The 17,400-nt window shown below is 42.8% G+C and overlaps 1 protein-coding gene across 5 annotated transcripts in view; it reads left to right on the top strand.

The window, feature by feature from the left end:
* Nucleotides 1–275: 275 nt before the first annotated feature.
* The window catches only part of LOC141085228 (uncharacterized), a 35,057-nt gene continuing 17,932 nt past the window's right edge, over nucleotides 276–17,400 (top strand). The window contains exons 1-4 of one of the 5 annotated variants that reach the window (XM_073570490.1): nucleotides 338–453; nucleotides 613–762; nucleotides 11,482–11,519; nucleotides 15,424–15,546. In XM_073570490.1, the coding sequence (XP_073426591.1) occupies nucleotides 11,497–11,519; nucleotides 15,424–15,546 (146 nt within the window). In that variant the 5' untranslated portion in view covers nucleotides 338–453; nucleotides 613–762; nucleotides 11,482–11,496. Of the gene's footprint in view, nucleotides 763–800; nucleotides 1,515–11,481; nucleotides 11,520–15,423; nucleotides 15,547–17,400 lie in introns of those variants that run through there. The other 4 variants (XM_073570492.1, XM_073570491.1, XM_073570493.1 and 1 more) reach the window with 4 other exon arrangements.

Below are 17,400 nucleotides of genomic sequence, written 5' to 3'. Positions count from 1 at the left end.
TCCTGAGTTACATCCTGTATTATACCCCAGAGCTGCGCTCACTATTCTGCTGGTGCAGTCACTGTATACATACATTACATTACTGATCCGGAGTTACATCCTGTATTATACCCCAGAGCTGCACTCACTATTCTGCTGGTGGAGTCACTGTGTAAATACATCACAACTGGAAGTGAAAGAGGAGTTTGAAAGGGACAGAGGTTTTGACAGTCACAATTTCCCTTTTTTTCTTGGTGTGAATGCATAGAACCAAGTCTTTTTTTTTATGGTGGAGTCGGGAGGAATTGCACAGCGAAAGAGGATGCTTAAGGGTTAAGTAGGCGCAAGTAGAATATCAGGCAGGATGTTTACAAAGAGGAAGTAAAAAGCATAAAGCCTGATCACACCCTGAAATACTTTTTCAGTCCTGACTTCAGAAGTTAAGATCTCAAACCAATGTCAACTGGAACATCTGTAGGAAACAAAGTTTTACTAGGAATTTACCCAATTTTTTTTATGGAAAACCCGTGAGATGGATTATTGACACGTCACCCATTACAGGAGCTCGGATGATTTGCATTTTTGGGGTTTTGTGTTACTAATTGCTTTTTGTTCTTTGGTTTCTTACATCAGGAATGGGAGCTGTGACCTTTTTCTCTGCAGCATGGCCTCTACAATCGTGCAGAAGTGGCCGGATCGGAAGAGTGGACATAAGTCCTTGTTATTTGACCTTGAAGATGTGTTTGCTTCCCCATTCTTGGGGGATTGTCAGTGATCATACAGGTAAGATTCTTGGTGTGGTCTACAGACGGCTGAGGCAGAGTGGCCATGTAACCTCTCTGCTCCTCATGTGGATATCCTATGTACGTCGTTAAAACTCTTAAAGGGAGTTTCCTATACAGAGATGGTCCCGTATGCATGGTCTGGAGGAGCGCTAGGGTCCCTTTTGCAGAAAAACGCTCATTCTATTGGTGACCCTAATGCTACTGAGATGAATCTTCCCTTCGGCTGTGACGGGGCTTATTCAGAGTTTTCTGAAGAGGGAAGGGGTCAAATTTTTTTACAAAACAACCTTCTGCTGGGAACTGTGCAGAAATTTCCTGGCACAGTCAGCAGCTTAGAACTACCCGTCCCTTTCTTGTTTCCAAGGAAGGTCTAGCGCCACAACTAGGACAATCTTAGGATGACAGTCAAACACTGGGGCCGGCAACAAGATCGTCCATTTTTCTATACTTCTTGAGTGTCGTAATTCAGCATTGTAAGAATGTAACTGGTAGTGTCAATGTAGATGAGACTACCAAACATATTCTATCTGCCCTTGCCATAGTGGGGCGTGAAATGGACAGTGTCATATTATAATATGAGCACCATCCAATCAGAGGGCAGTCATCTGATTAATCATCACGACCACTAATAACCTTCTTCAGAGCCAGGTGACTAATTGTACCTCCTTGATACTTTTTTGTCGTGAGGACAGTTTAGAAATAGTTTACACCTTCCAGTCGGAGAGCTTCAGTGAGCGGATACAAGACTTGGTGAGATTACCGCTGCTATGTCTGTGTGGTTGCACTGTGCCGGTTGACTCTACGTTATGGGGTCTTTTCAGGTGGTCCTGCTTGTGCATTAGCGATGTAGCACAGGACATTCATTTGTGTGAAAATCATTTTGATTTGTAGGAAGACATATCCTCGACATTAACGGTGCAAGGAGTCACGTATATCTTCTCATCAGGGTCCTCCCCACACAGGACGCATGGTATCCAGTGATCTATAAGATCGATTATCTGGTGATAATGGCTCCTCTCGGGGGAAGAAGGAGGGGATTGTACTAGGCAGCAAGTGGTCTGTCAGTGAGAAGGAGAAAAGGCCAAGCCCAAGACTAAGGATCTGGGTGACTGGGGAGAGCTGGAAACAAATGGGTTAAACAAATGGATGATCACCGGGGTTGTCCTGATGAAGAAGCTTGAAACTTTGAAATGCGTCGATCAATAAGTCGCCTTCTGTGGATCGCTATCTTCTCATTATCCTCCTGACTGCAGCGTAGGTTTAACCCATTTGTTTCTGTAAGGGGTGTGCAGGTGGCTGATTTCGCCCCTGCACCTCGATGCATATCTACTGGATCAAACCGGGTATGCTGTGGATGTTTTACTAATGTGATTATGTGTATATGTCATTTATAGTATACGTTTACATGTGATGAAATGTTTATATACCTGTATTGTGTTAGGGACAGTTAAAGGGAAGGTGCCGCAATTTTATATAATTTGCAAAAAAAGAGTAAGTAACAAAACATGTTGTTAAAGCAAATGTCGTACTAACTAGGATTTATGGTTTGTTTGTAATAATGTTTTAATGTAGCCACTGGGTGCTGCCATCTTGATTTGCAGATCTGTGGAGGACTCATACAGTCTGCAAATATGGCTGTCCCTGGACATAGGAGACTGCGGACGGTTCCCGACCCCACATTGCAGCCTCATTAGCAGTGAACTGGGCACGCCCCTGTGGGCTGCACCATTCACTGCTGTAGGTGTGGCTGGGCGCCATTTTACTGTAGCCCAGTGCTATCTGCTGAGCTCCACTTTCTGCACCGTGCTTCCTGCCCCAACTCCCCTGTCCTCCTGCTCTGTCTCCGCCTCCTCACTCACACACAGCCCCAGTGATCTCCAGTAATCTCACACCTTTGCTTCTATGAGAGCTTTTATGGCTGTCTGAGGAGGACAGTGACATATACAGCCCATAGTCTAGTGTATAATTGGGGGGGCTGGAAGTTTAACCAGTGTGGACATATCTGTAATACTGTCTCCTGTGATACTGCCTGCTGAGCCGTGTATCTAATCCTCTCCTGTGTGATACTGACTGCTGAGCCGTGTGCCTAATCCTCTCCTAAGCGATACTGTCTGCTGAGCCATGTATCTAATCCTCTCCTGTGTGATACTGACTGCTGAGCTGTGTATCTAATCCTATCTTGTGTGATACTGACTGCTGAGCTGTGTATCTAATCCTATCCTGTGTGATACTGTCTGCTGAGTTGTGTATCTAATCCTATCCTGTGTGATACTGCCTGCTGAGCCATGTATCTAATCCTCTCCTGTGTGATACTGACTGCTGAGCCATGTATCTAATCCTCTCCTGTGTGATACTGACTGCTGGGCTGTGTATCTAATCCTATCCCGTGTGATACTGTCTGCTGAGTTGTGTATCTAATCCTATCCTGTGTGATACTGACTGCTGAGCCGTGTATCTAATCCTATCTGTGATACTGACTGCTGAGCCGTGTATCTAATCCTCTCCTGTGTGATACTGACTGCTGAATCGTGTATCTAATCCTCTCCTGTGTGATACTGACTGCTGAGCCATGTATCTAATCCTCTCCTGTGTGATACTGACTGCTGAGCCGTGTGCCTAATCCTCTCCTGTGTGATACTGTCTGCTGAGCCGTGTATCTAATCCTCTCCTGTGTGATACTGACTGCTGAGTTGTGTATCTAATCCTTTCCTGTGTGATACTGACTGCTGAGCCGTGTATCTAATCCTATCCTGTGTGATACTGACTGCTGAGCCGTGTATCTAATCCTATCCTGTGTGATACTGACTGCTGAGCTGTGTATCTAATCCTCTCCTGTGTGATACTGACTGCTGAGCCGTGTGCCTAATCCTCTCCTGTGTGATACTGTCTGCTGAGCCGTGTATCTAATCCTCTCCTGTGTGATACTGACTGCTGAGCCATGTATCTAATCCTCTCCTGTGTGATACTGACTGCTGAGCTGTGTATCTAATCCTATCCTGTGTGATACTGTCTGCTGAGTTGTGTATCTAATCCTATCCTGTGTGATACTGTCTGCTGAGTTGTGTATCTAATCCTATCCTGTGTGATACTGACTGCTGAGCCGTGTATCTAATCCTATCCTGTGTGATACTGACTGCTGAGCCGTGTATCTAATCCTATCCTGTGTGATACTGACTGCTGAGCCGTGTATCTAATCCTATCCTGTGTGATACTGTCTGCTGAATCGTGTATCTAATCCTCTCCTGTGTGATACTGACTGCTGAGCCGTGTATCTAATCCTCTCCTGTGTGATACTGACTGCTGAGCCGTGTGCCTAATCCTCTCCTGTGTGATACTGTCTGCTGAGCCGTGTATCTAATCCTCTCCTGTGTGATACTGTCTGCTGAGCCGTGTATCTAATCCTCTCCTGTGTGATACTGACTGCTGAGCCGTGTATCTAATCCTCTCCTGTGTGATACTGTCTGCTGAGCCGTGTATCTAATCCTCTCCTGTGTGATACTGTCTGCTGAGCCGTGTATCTAATCCTCTCCTGTGTGATACTGACTGCTGAGCCGTATTCCTAATCCTCTCCTGTGTGATACTGTCTGCTGAGCCGTGTATCTAATCCTCTCCTTTGTGATACTGACTGCTGAACCGTGTATCTAATCCTCTCCTGTGCGATACTGTCTGCTGAGCCGTGTATCTAATTCTCTGCCGTGTGATACTGCTCTCCTGAAATACTCTGTGCTGCTGTCACCCTGCTGGTTTTATGTGTGATCTACATGGTGGTATTGTGTATGATCTACAGTATATGGCGGCATTGTGTGTGAAGTATATGGCGGTATTATTTGTGATCTGCTAAAAGGGGACCCATTCTAGGGTGGTTCTGGTTGAGCACCTGCACATGGGTCAGGGGTAATAGGTGCAGTCAGGGGAGGGCTGGTGAAGCAGCTGAAGAGAGGGGTCTCATTTTTATCGTTACTGTATGGCTCCATTCCCCCTCCCAGCCTGCTTCCCTGCATCACCCCGGACTGCGCCTGTCGCCTCGCTTTCACACATCGCCAGGACAGGATCTGAGGAGAGGAATGGGGTCTTTGCATGCAAAGTCTGGATCAGAACAGGCCATCAATCAGCAGAAATGTTTCCTGGATTTCTGTGCTGCTGTCTCCCTGCTCCTCCCCCATATATCTCCCTCTGTGCCCCCCATAGACCCGCACACTGCTCTCCTGAAATACTCTGTGCTGCTGTCACCCTGCTCCTCCACCATATATCTCCCTCTGTGCCCCCCATAGGCCAGCACACTGCTCTCCTGAAATACTCTGTGCTGCTGTCACCCTGCTCCTCCCCCATATATCTCCCTCTGTACCCCCCATAGGCCAGCACACTGCTCTCCTGAAATACTCTGTGCTGCTGTCACCCTGCTCCTCCACCATATATCGCTCTCTGTGCCCCCCATAGACCAGCACACTGCTCTCCTGAAATACTCTGTGCTGCTGTCACCCTGCTCCCTCCACCATATATCTCCCTCTGTGCCCCCCCATAGACCAGCACACTGCTCTCCTGAAATACTCTGTGCTGCTGTCACCCTGCTCCCTCCACCATATATCTCCCTCTGTGCCCCCCCATAGACCAGCACACTGCTCTCCTGAAATACTCTGTGCTGCTGTCACCCTGCTCCCAGAATCCTTGCTGCCTGCCATCCTCGGTGACCGAAGACCCCATTCCTCTCCTCAGATCCTGTCCTGGCGATGTGTGAAAGTGGGGTGACAGGGCCTGATATATGGTGGAAGGAGCAGGGTGACAGCAGCACAGAGTATTTCAGGAGAGCAGTGTGCTGGTCTATGGGGGGTGCCCTGTTCGGTGCCAGGGATTTTACATAGCGCGCTGTGTTATATACACATGGATGGACTGTCTTCTTGTCTGCTCCACAGAAATCCAGGAAACATTTCTGCTGATTGGTGACCTGTTCTGATCCAGACTTTACATGAAAAGACAGTCAGTAACTTTGCAGGCCTCATCAAAATGGCTGCTCACTGTGTTCCTAGATGTCATCCTCTCTTTTCCCTTAGCAAGCACCCAGAAGGGGAGGAGAGGAGTGACACCACACCCATGTCAGCAGATTCCGCCCATACAGTGTCCATTTTAGGGCATGATCATATATCAAAATCAAACATCATGGACACTGTACGCCCATAATTACTGCAGGACAGTAATGTGAGCTAGTTGTACACTAGGTTTTTGTGCCAAATTTCAGTATCTACTCCCCCTAGTGTTAACAAGTGGAAATGCCAAACTTTTTAAAATTATTTTTCATATTTTACAAAATTAAAAACAAATGATAATATTTTTTAAGAAAATGTAAACATTAATTCTTTGCATTTTCTCAATTGCTGAAAAATTTTTGGGGGGATGGCACCTTCCCTTTAACAACATAGTTAGGCCTAAGGTTTAGCATAGTCTGAGGTTATGAGAAGTATAGTGCAGTAGGGGCACTACAGAGGCAGGGATTTAGATGTGTAAGATAAGATAGTTAAAGAAGTTGTCCACTACTATAACTTTTTTTTTCTCATAAATCTTGCTATTATGTGCCACTAAAAACATCCACTGTGTTTATTTTAGCAATATTACCTTTTATCATCCTCTCACAGCACATTTTCAGTGCTGGCTCCAGCTCTCATGGGGTTAATCGACAACTTCCTTTCTCCTGACTTATTGTGCTTTAATACTACAAGTTCCATGATGCATTGCACTGGCCTGTAAGGCTTCTTTCACACATCCGGCTTTTTGTCTACGGCGCCGTGCGGCGAAAAGCTGTAGGGGCGGATCTGGGATTTGCCGGAGACACCAGATGCCTGTGTGGCCGGATACGGTGGCGCCCACACTTTTAAGAGCAGCGTGACACTCACAGTCTTCGCGCATGCGCTGTGAGAAAAACCGGTCCGGCGCTGTCAAAAAACGTTGCAGTGAACGTTTTTTGCAGACGCCGGATGGCTACTTCTTGCCGTATCCGGCAAAAAACGGACGCACCGCATACCCATCCGGCACGGTGCGGCGACAATATAACTCTATGGGACAAAACCGGATCCGGTGCCGGATCCGGTTGTTCTAAATTTTGCCGCATCGTGCCGGATGTGTGAAAGCAACCTAAACCAGCAACAAGCACACCCACTTCAAAACACACCCAAACCCCTCCCTCCTCTATCTTCAATCTGAAGCATCTTATTAGGGTCTGTACACACGTTGTGGATTTTTCTGCGGATCCGCAGCCGATTCTCCTGCATTGTACAGTACCATAATTTCAATGTAAAACAAAAAACGCTGTGCACATGCTACAGAAAAATCCGCAGCATAAACGCTGCGAGTTCATTTCTGCAGCATGTCAATTCTTTGTGCGGATTCCGCAGGTGAAATCCGCACAAAAGGTATGTGCACACAGTGCGGATTCTCCCTCGGATTTTTCCACACAAAAACAGCAGCTCTTGGCAGAAAACGCAGATGTGTTTATGATGCGGTTTTGATGCGGTTTTTCAGTGCGGTTTTGCCTGCGGATTTGTATGCATTTTTGTAAGCTAAATAAAGATGTTAACAAAAAAAAAAGATTTGTGATGTCATTTCTGTCCAACCTCCTCTTATACATTTGTCCAAACCACACTCCATTACACACACAGATAGATAGATAGATAGATAAATATGGGATAGATCGATATATCTATGTATATATCTATAGAAATATCCATAGATATTTCCATATATGAAAAAGACACAGCAGCACCCTGTGAATGCCAAGACTTATGATGTCAATGGAAATAACAATTTCCAAACGCTCTGTCCCTCAGCAAGATGTACTTACAAAAGCAAAGGTTCTTAGCGCATGATTTGGCCAATTCATGTGTGCCCATCAACCGCGGCAAGGTGACACTTCTCTGACGGGTCCTGTCTAAACCCATATCCTACTGTATATGCCACTTTCTGGTTAAAAACCTACTATAATGGACAAACATGTCTTTCCTTTCCTGGGCTGCAAGCCTCCAATTTGAATGGGCAAGTAGAAATGGTTGAGAACACCTGCAGATTAATGGGGGGAGTGCTGTGTCAAAGCAGAGGGAGTCACACCCCCAAAATAGCTATACAAAAAAACCTGACCAGCACCTCCTAAGTGTGAATAGGTGCAAGCTGCAGTGACTGCAAAACATATATGAAAAAGAAACAGCAGCACCCTGGGAATGCCAAGACATATGATATCAATGGAAATAACAATTTCCAAATGCTCTGTCCCTCAGCAAGCTAGTATAGCTATTTTGGGGGTGTGACTCCCTCTGCTCTGACACTTGCTCTCCTCCCATTAACCCAGGAGAGACATGTTTGTCCATTATTGTAGGCTTTTTAACCAGAAAGTGGCATGTACAGTAGCATATGGAAGGGTTTAGACTAGAGTTGAGCGACTTTGGTCGGATCGGGTTTCACAAAACAAAATTTGTTTCAGATGAAACTGGTCCGACTAGGGCAAAAAAAGTCGGAGTTTCATCCGAAACCCGACCCCAATGCAAGTCAATGGGGAATAAAAGTCGGCATTGAGTGGATGAATGTCATCCGCTCAATGCCGACTTTTATTCCCCATTGACTTGCATTGGGGTCGGGTTTCGGATGAAACTCCGACTGTTTTTGCCCTAGTCGGACCAGTTTCATCTGAAACAAATTTTGTTTCGTGAAACCCGATCCGACCAAAGTCGCTCAACTCTAGTTTAGACAGGACCCGTCAGAGAAGTGTCACCTTGCCGCGGTTGACGGGCACACATGAATTGGCCAAATCATGCGCTAAGAACCTTCGCTTTTGTAAGTTCATCTTTCTGAGGGACAGAGCATTTGGAAATTGTTATTTCCATTGATATCATATGTCTTGACATTCACATGGTGCTGCTGTGTCTTTGTCATATATGTTTTGCAGTCACTGCAGCTTGCACCTATTCACACTTAGGAGGTGCTGGTCAGGTTTTTTTGTATAGATATTTCAATAGATATATCCAAAGATATTTCCATAGATATTTCCATAGATATATCTATAGATATATCCATATCCATGTTTATTAATGAACAATGTTTAATAAAAAAATGAAAAAAAAAATGGCGTGGGGTCCCCCTATATTTTATAGCCAGAAAGGCTACGCAGACAGCCGCAGGCTGATATTCATCGCCTAGGAAGGGGCCGTGGATATTAACATAGTAACATAGTAACATAGTTAGTAAGTCCGAAAAAAGACATTAGTCCATCCAGTTCAGCCTATAAAATTCTGTCAGAATAAATCCCCAGATCTATGTCCTTCTAAAGAACCTAACAATAACTGTAAGATACAATATTGTTACACTCCAGGAAGACATCCAGGCCTATCTTGAATCCTTCGACTGAGTTCGCCATCACCACCTCCTCAGGCAGGGAATTCCAGATTCTCACTGCCCTAACTGTAAAGAATCCTCTTCTATGTTGGTGGAAAAACCTTTTCTCCTCCAAACACAGAGAATGCCCCCTTGTGACCGTCACCTTCCTTGGTTAAAACAGATCCTCAGAGAGATATTTGTATTGTCCCCTTATATACTTATACGTGGTTATTAGATCACCCCTCAGTCATTTTTTTTCTAGACTAAATAATCCTAATTTTGCTAATCTCTCTGGGTATTGTAGTTCCCCCATCCCCTTTATTAATTTTGTTGCCCTCCTTTGTACCCGCTCTAGTTCCATTATATCCTTCCTGAGCACCGGTGCCCAAAACTGTACAGAGTACACCATGTGCGGGCTAACCAGAGTTTTGTACAGAGGCAGTATAATGCTCTCATCATGTGTATCCAGACCTCTTTTAATGCACCCCGTGATCCTGTTTGCCTTGGCAGTTGCTGCTTGGCACTGGCTGCTCCAGGTAAGTTTATCATTAATTAGGATCCCCAAGTTTTTCTCCATGTCAGATTTACCCAGTGGTTTCCCGTTCAGTGTGTAATGGTGATATTGATTCCTTCTTCCCATGTGTATAACCTTACATTTATCATTGTTAAACTGCATCTGCCACCTTTCGGCCCAAGTTCCCAACTTATCCAGATCCATCTGTAGCAGAATACTATCTTCTCTTGTATTGACTGCTTTACATAGTTTTGTATCATCTGCAAATATCGATATTTTACTGTGTAAACCTTCTACCAGATCGTTAATAAATATGTTGAAGAGAATAGGTCCCAACACCGACCCCTGCCACCAGGGGTCATAGCGACCCAGTTAGAGAATATACCATTTATAACCACCCTCTGCTTTCTATCAATAAGCCAGTTACTTACCCATTTACACACATTTTCCCCCAGACTCTGCATTCTCATTTTGTGTACCAACCTCTTGTGTGGCATGGTATCAAACGCTTTGGAAGAATCAACATATACCACGTCCAATGACTCACCTTGGTCCAGTCTATAGCTTACCTATTCATAAAAACTGATTAGATTGGTTTGACAGGAGAGATTCCTCATAAACCCATGCTGATATGGAGTTAAACAGTTATTCTCATTGAGATAATCCAGAATAACATCCCTCAGAAACCCTTCAAATATTTTACCAACAATAGAGGTTAAGTAAAGTCTTTACTGGTCTATAATTTCCAGGTTCACTTTTAGAGCCTTTTTTGAATATTGGTACCACATTTTCTATGCGCCAGTCCTGTGGAACAGACCCCGTCGCTATAGAGTCTCTAAATATAAGAAATAATGGTTTGTCTATTACATTACTTAGTTCTCTTAGTACTCGTGGGTGTATGCCATCCGGACCCGGAGATTTATCTATTTTAATCTTATTTGGCCGGATTTGCACCTCTTCTTGGGATAGATTGGTGACCCTTATTATAGGGTTTTCTTTGTCTCTCTGCATTTCATTTTCCACCGTGAATACCGAGAAGAAGGTGTTTAATATGTTAGCTTTTTCCTCATCATCTACAACCATACTTTCCTCACACTTTCACTTTTGATTCTTTTACTATTGATATAGTTGAAGAACAGCTTGGGATTAGTTTTACTCTCCTTAGCCCCCCCGGCTACAAATACCAGCCCACAGCCGCCCCAGAAATTGGGCATCTATAAGATGCGCCAATTCCGGCGCTTAGCCTCTCTCTTCCCACTGCCGTGTAGCGGTGGGATATGGGGTAATAAGGGGTTAATGTCACCTTGCTATTGAAAGGTGACATTAAGCCTGGTTAATAATGGAGAGGCGTCAATAAGACGCCGGACCCTACTCTACTCTACCCTATTAAATATAAATATATTTTTATGTATTTTTCTTTAACCCCTTTCTGACATATGACGTACTATCCCGTCCATGTGCCCTGGGACTTAATTTGCAAGGACGGGATAGTACGTCCTAGCGATCAGCAGTGCCCCCCTGAACGCGGCCGGGTGTCAGCTGATTATCACAGCTGACACCCGGCACTATGTGTCAGGGGCGGTCACGGACCGCCCTTGGCACATTAACCCATAGTTCAGCATTTGAATAATTTTTGCCAAATTCCTATTTGTATTTTTCAATTAATTAGGGCAAATAAAAATTTAAGAAAAATTCTGATTTGCTTGCACACAATCAGCGATAGACGACAGCCATGGGTCGGAGAATGTACTTGTAGTTAGTCCAGTCACATGACATTGATGAAGTGTAAAGTGTGACGTCTATCGATAAATGTTCTGGGATAGCAGACATTCAATTTCTTTCTGTTTGCAGGAAAAGTCTCTGGGGATGATGGAGGCAGACTGGGATGAGTAAGTATATCCTGTACGTCACAGATACAGCCGCCGTGCATGTAGCCTCCAGAATTGGGACAAATATTGACCCTTTAAAGCAAATGAATCACCTCCCCAAAAGAAATGAAACATTAATGGTTAACTGTTGTTTAATAACATGTAAAATAAATTATAACATTTTGATATTTCAATATTAGACAAATAAGCTCAAATTTACCCTGAAAACAAATTGTAATTCTTTCAATTTTAGTATTGATGGGGTAGAATGGGGTGGGGGATTGTAATATAAATGTATTTATGTATAGATTATATTTAGCAGTGACCAGATGTTGGGGGGTCCACAGGCACCGACGACAACCTGAAATTAGTGCCTCCTCCTATGTTATTTATTTGTCAGCCGCTGTTAGATGTCTGTGCTATTGAGAAATCTGAATCTTTGGAAAAGCCGATTCTTAGGAAAGTTTGCACAGTGACAGCAGAACTGATCTATTCCTGGGAAAGTTGGGTGGCAATCTTTCCCAGGAATAGATAGGTTTTACAGTCGTGGTTGGTTGTATCTCCTCCTTGGAAAGCTACTTACCCTATCAATCACCCTGGTCTAATGTATGTCTCATTGATGTAAAAAGACATAAAAAAATGACTTTGGATAAAACATTGACCCCAACAATAATAGAACAAATGTAAATGTCCACATACGATAATATATACTAATCAAATAATATGACAGGACACCATATAGGGATTCCAACACGTTTCCCGCCACCTTAATAACTGATTGATTGTTTTTCTTCAAAGAACTTATTACCGAATGTTCGCACCTAGTAATTTATTGCTGACAGTTTTGGAACAGGTTTATGAGTCCCATCCACATAGATGACGGACCTTGACGGTCCGCTATTTGTAACTGCGCATGCTCCGGGAACATTTTAACCCTGAAACTCCATTCTGGAAGCGGCGAAAAGTCTTTCTCTCTCTCTCTCCCCTTTTCCAGGCTGCGGTTCCTTTAAAACTCCAACTTCGGCGGATCCGTCAAAACAACGGTCCGGTGGCACACGTTGGTGTCACAACGGAAACGGATCCATTTTTCGCATCTTTCATGGATTGCAACTGACGTCAAAAAACGGAGGTGTGAAACAGGCCTTAGGAAATGAGCTATTTCTTAAAGGGGTTGTGTCATCTTGTAAATACATATTTTTGTAATTTAAATGAATTAAAAATGATACTCCGTTTAAAAGATCTGTACTTATGTTATGGTGCCCTCTAGTGTTAGAGTGTTAGAACTACTGACGGCTCTGTCTGTTCAGCTAACCCTCTTCTACTGGCCGAGCATGTGCAATTCCCTTTCTCTCTTTGAGATGATGTGTGCATGCAGGAAGCATCTGAAGTATCTGTGTATGAAGTGAGGTTCCCAGCACATCACCTGCACAGGAGCGTCACCCCTGAACGGTATTACACCCCCCTGCCCAGCTTCTTCTTTGTGATGGGAAATGAATCCGTAAAGACAGCGCCTCCAGGGCTGCCACTAGGAATTTCGAGGTCCCATACTAGCAAAATTTTCAGGCCTCCTTGAGACTCTGCCCAGGCTCCACCCCAGCTCCGCCTCCACCTTTCGAACCTTCTACAATCCCACCACCCACGCTTGGGAAAACTCAACTTGTCCTCACCACCATGTCCTCACCAATCAGATATTAACAGCTCCCATCAAACACCAGGTCACATTCATAACCAGCAGCTTTTGTTCTGGCCAAAAGAATTTTTAAGCCACCACCATGACACGGTAGACTCTTTTGGCTGGACCCTACTCTACTCTACCCTGTTAAATATAAATATATTTTTATGTATTTTTCTTTAAGGGAATGAGACACACACTTTTTTTTAAATGACCATTAATACCACATACAAAGGACAAACATCACACCCTAACCAGGCCACATACTACCACCACATAGTAACCTGTAAAACTACATACAAGGAACAAATACCACCACACCATGACCAGATATTACCACCATGTAGTGACCGAATACTACAATACTGATCGTTAATAAAAAAAAAACACAATGCTAAGTGACATTATACACAGGAGCTCTGTATATAGTGTCAGTGTACAGGTAATACAGTGATCACCAGTGACACTATACACAAGAGCTCTGTATATATTGTCAGTGTACAGGTAATACAGTGATCACCAGTGACATTATACACAGGAGCTCTGTATATATTGTCAGTGTACAGATAATACAGTGATCACCAGTGACATTATACACAGTGACATTATACACAGTGTCCGTGTACAGGTAATACATGGATTACCAGTGACATTATACACAGGAGCTCTATATATAGTGTCAGTGTACAGGTAATACAGTGATCACCAGTGACATTATGCACAAGAGCTCTGTATATATTGTCAGTGTACAGATAATACAGTGATCACCAGTGACATTATACACAGTGACATTATACACAGTGTCCGTGTACAGGTAATACATGGATCACCAGTGACATTATACACAGGAACTCTATATATAGTGTCAGTGTACAGGTAATACAATGATCACCTGTGACATTATGTACTGGAGCTCTGTATATAGTGTCAGTGGACAGGTAATACAGTGATCACCGGTGACATTATACACAGGAGCTCTGTATATAGTGTCCATGTACAGGTAATACAGGGATCACCAGTGTCATTATACACACAAGCTCTATATATAGTATACAGTGTCAGTGTACAGGTAATACAGTGATCACTAGTGACATTATACACAGGACCTCTGTATACAGTATACAGTTCAGACTACGAAAAACCGAACTAGTATCCAATAAAAGAATTTTTATTCTGATGATTAAAACATATACAAAAAAATATATATATATGCAAAGAAGGGTGAGATCCCAATACCAATAAAGGGAAATACTGGAAACCAATGAGGCATCAATAAATTTGCACATAAAAATAAGTATAATTATAATTAAGTGTCCACAATAAAGTGCAAGTGTAAAAAAATGTATAAAATTTAAATAACATATGTCATAATAGAATTTTTACCAAAATGTATACAAAGGTTTTGCCAAAATGTATACAACATAACATAATTGGCATAGATTAAACATGCGATCCAAATCTAAGTGAATTAATATAGAAAATGTCAATACACCTAAAGTACAAGTGATTATAATAAAAATTGAGGTATAATAGCAAATAATGAACAATAAATACAGATACTAAATAGTATAGGCATTCATATTTCACTGCAGACCGGTGCCAATATAATAGGAGTAAGTATACGATTCCACAATACACATTTATATGCTGTAAACTGGTGCCATTATAGTTGGGGTTAATGAACTCCACCTCTATATGCACCTATGTGCTGCAAACTAAATGGCCATGCCATACTATATACAATTATCAGAGACACATGTTTACAAAGATGACAATGAATACCTAATATCAGTTAGTGCCAGGTTCCCAGTAAACGCCCGACCCCGACGCGCGTTTCGGGGTCTGCCTTCATCAGTATACATTGTATAGTGTCAGTGTAAAGGTAACACAGCAATCATAATAAAAAGTGGGTGACGGCACACTGCAATTGAAATCCAGAAACTTTATTAAGTCATGTCAAGCCATATTTAAAAACCAGTAACCTGATGTGTTTCAGGTGCGTTTGTTGCACCCTTAGTCATAGAATATACAACATAGAAAGACACATCATTAAATACACGTAGGAAATCAATCAGAACGTTACATTCATTAATTACAAATGCACAAGATGTGGTTGCAAAATTTGAACGAAAAAACAAATGTTAATAAAAATAAAACAAATCATTTCTAGAGTTCATACCTTTAGGAAATTTTGTGTCCAACTTCAGAATCCAATAAGCTTCACGAGTGATTAACATTCTTTGTTTGTTACAGCCCTGGATGGGATGAGAAATTTTATCTGAAGCAAAAAAGGCAAAATGAGTGGTGTCACCCTGATGTCCATTCACAAAATGCTTTGCTGCACCCGAATAACCAGCATTTTTATTCGAAATGTTGGTAAGATGTTCTGCAATACGTTTCTTTATTTTACGGGGTGTGCAGCCAATGTAATGCATTTTGCATGCAATACAACAAATGCAGTACACAATATATTGAGAACTGTAATTCGCACCGACGGATTGTGACTGACGCCAAAAAACTGATACGTGAAACCAGCCTTACCTGGAGCACCATGACAACCATCTCCCCGTGATTGGGGTGGGAGAGGGAGCCCACTCCTTCTTACAGCCTTGCAAATCTCGTGATCGTTATTGATCACAGATCTGGAAGGTTTCTCAACCAGCGTCAGGGCTGGCACCATCACTGTCTGTTACCGCAAGAGCTCGGCATTTAGCTGCGCCAAGCTCCTGCTGTGATCATGCAGGAAAGTGATGATACTTCAGCCGTTTTGGCAACCATGTGCTGTGATGGGTCAGAAAGATTCACTGACTAATCTCAGTGATCTGATCAAAGAGCGGGTACCGATTAAATGGGTCCCTGCAGTTCTGCCCATTCCTGTCAGCAGTAAAAAAAAACCCTTTTCTGTGCAACCAACAGCAGATTTTGATGCAGACATTTCTGCAACTGAAAAATCAATTTATCTGACTAGGTTGTTGCAGAACTCTCTCTATGCATGGATTGTCCTCTGCTCTGCAGGTCAACAAGACACAGGGTCCCCCTCACAATAATCAATCAACATATTATCAAACATCGATTGTTCAATGACCCTGCTTCCCTGGGTTGCAAGGTAGCAGACAATACCCTGCATGAGCTGATATAAGAGGAAAACAGCAGCCATTCAAAAATATCAAGAGTCAACTTTTAAGACTCATATGACAACAGTCTATGGTTCTTGACCAACTGAAAACAGCCGTCTGAATAATTGAGATTAAATGCTGTGTCGTCACATTAGAGGGAATACACAGAATGATACAGAGCGACAAGACGACACTCCTAAAATCAATAAAAATATGAACATAGACAGAATGATACCTAACACACCATATCACACCTGGTGTTTTTTTCCTGTGTTTTTGCACCTACTCATTGCTTTCTATGGGTGAAAAAAAACGCAAAAACGCAAACGCAACAGTTCTCCAAATAAGTCAGGGAAAAAAAAAAATCACATAGCTTTTACTGGTACTGTAAAACGCAGCTTACAATTTGCATTAAAAAAGCAGCAGAAAAAAAAAACACAATGTGTGGACGCAATATTTGACAACTTCGTCAAATCTTTGGCTAGTTTGAAAATGAAAATAACTATATACTCTGTAGTGTACCAAAAAACTTCGATCTCATGCTGATGTATAAGTTTATGTAGGTATACAGTGGGGAAAAAAAGTATTTAGTCAGTCAGCAATAGTGCAAGTTCCACCACTTAAAAAGATGAGAGGCGTCTGTAATTTACATCATAGGTAGACCTCAACTATGGGAGACAAACTGAGAAAAAAAAATCCAGAAAATCACATTGTCTGTTTTTTTTTTCATTTTATTTGCATATTATGGTGGAAAATAAGTATTTGGTCAGAAACAAGCAATCAAGATTTCTGGCTCTCACAGACCTGTAACTTCTTCTTTAAGAGTCTCCTCTTTCCTCCACTCATTACCTGTAGTAATGGCACCTGTTTAAACTTGTTATCAGTATAAAAAGACACCTGTGCACACCCTCAAACAGTCTGACTCCAAACTCCACTATGGTGAAGACCAAAGAGCTGTCAAAGGACACCAGAAACAAAATTGTAGCCCTGCACCAGGCTGGGAAGACTGAATCTGCAATAGCCAACCAGCTTGGAGTGAAGAAATCAACTGTGGGAGCAATAATTAGAAAATGGAAGACATACAAGACCACTGATAATCTCCCTCGATCTGGTG

Source organism: Dendrobates tinctorius, unplaced genomic scaffold (assembly GCF_039654945.1).
Source record: "Dendrobates tinctorius isolate UK_male_01 unplaced genomic scaffold, ASM3965494v1 ptg000028l, whole genome shotgun sequence".
NCBI classification, from domain to species: domain Eukaryota; kingdom Metazoa; phylum Chordata; class Amphibia; order Anura; family Dendrobatidae; genus Dendrobates; species Dendrobates tinctorius.
The sequence above is the reverse complement of the archived record's forward strand: the minus strand, read 5'-3'. Positions and strand labels throughout refer to the sequence as shown.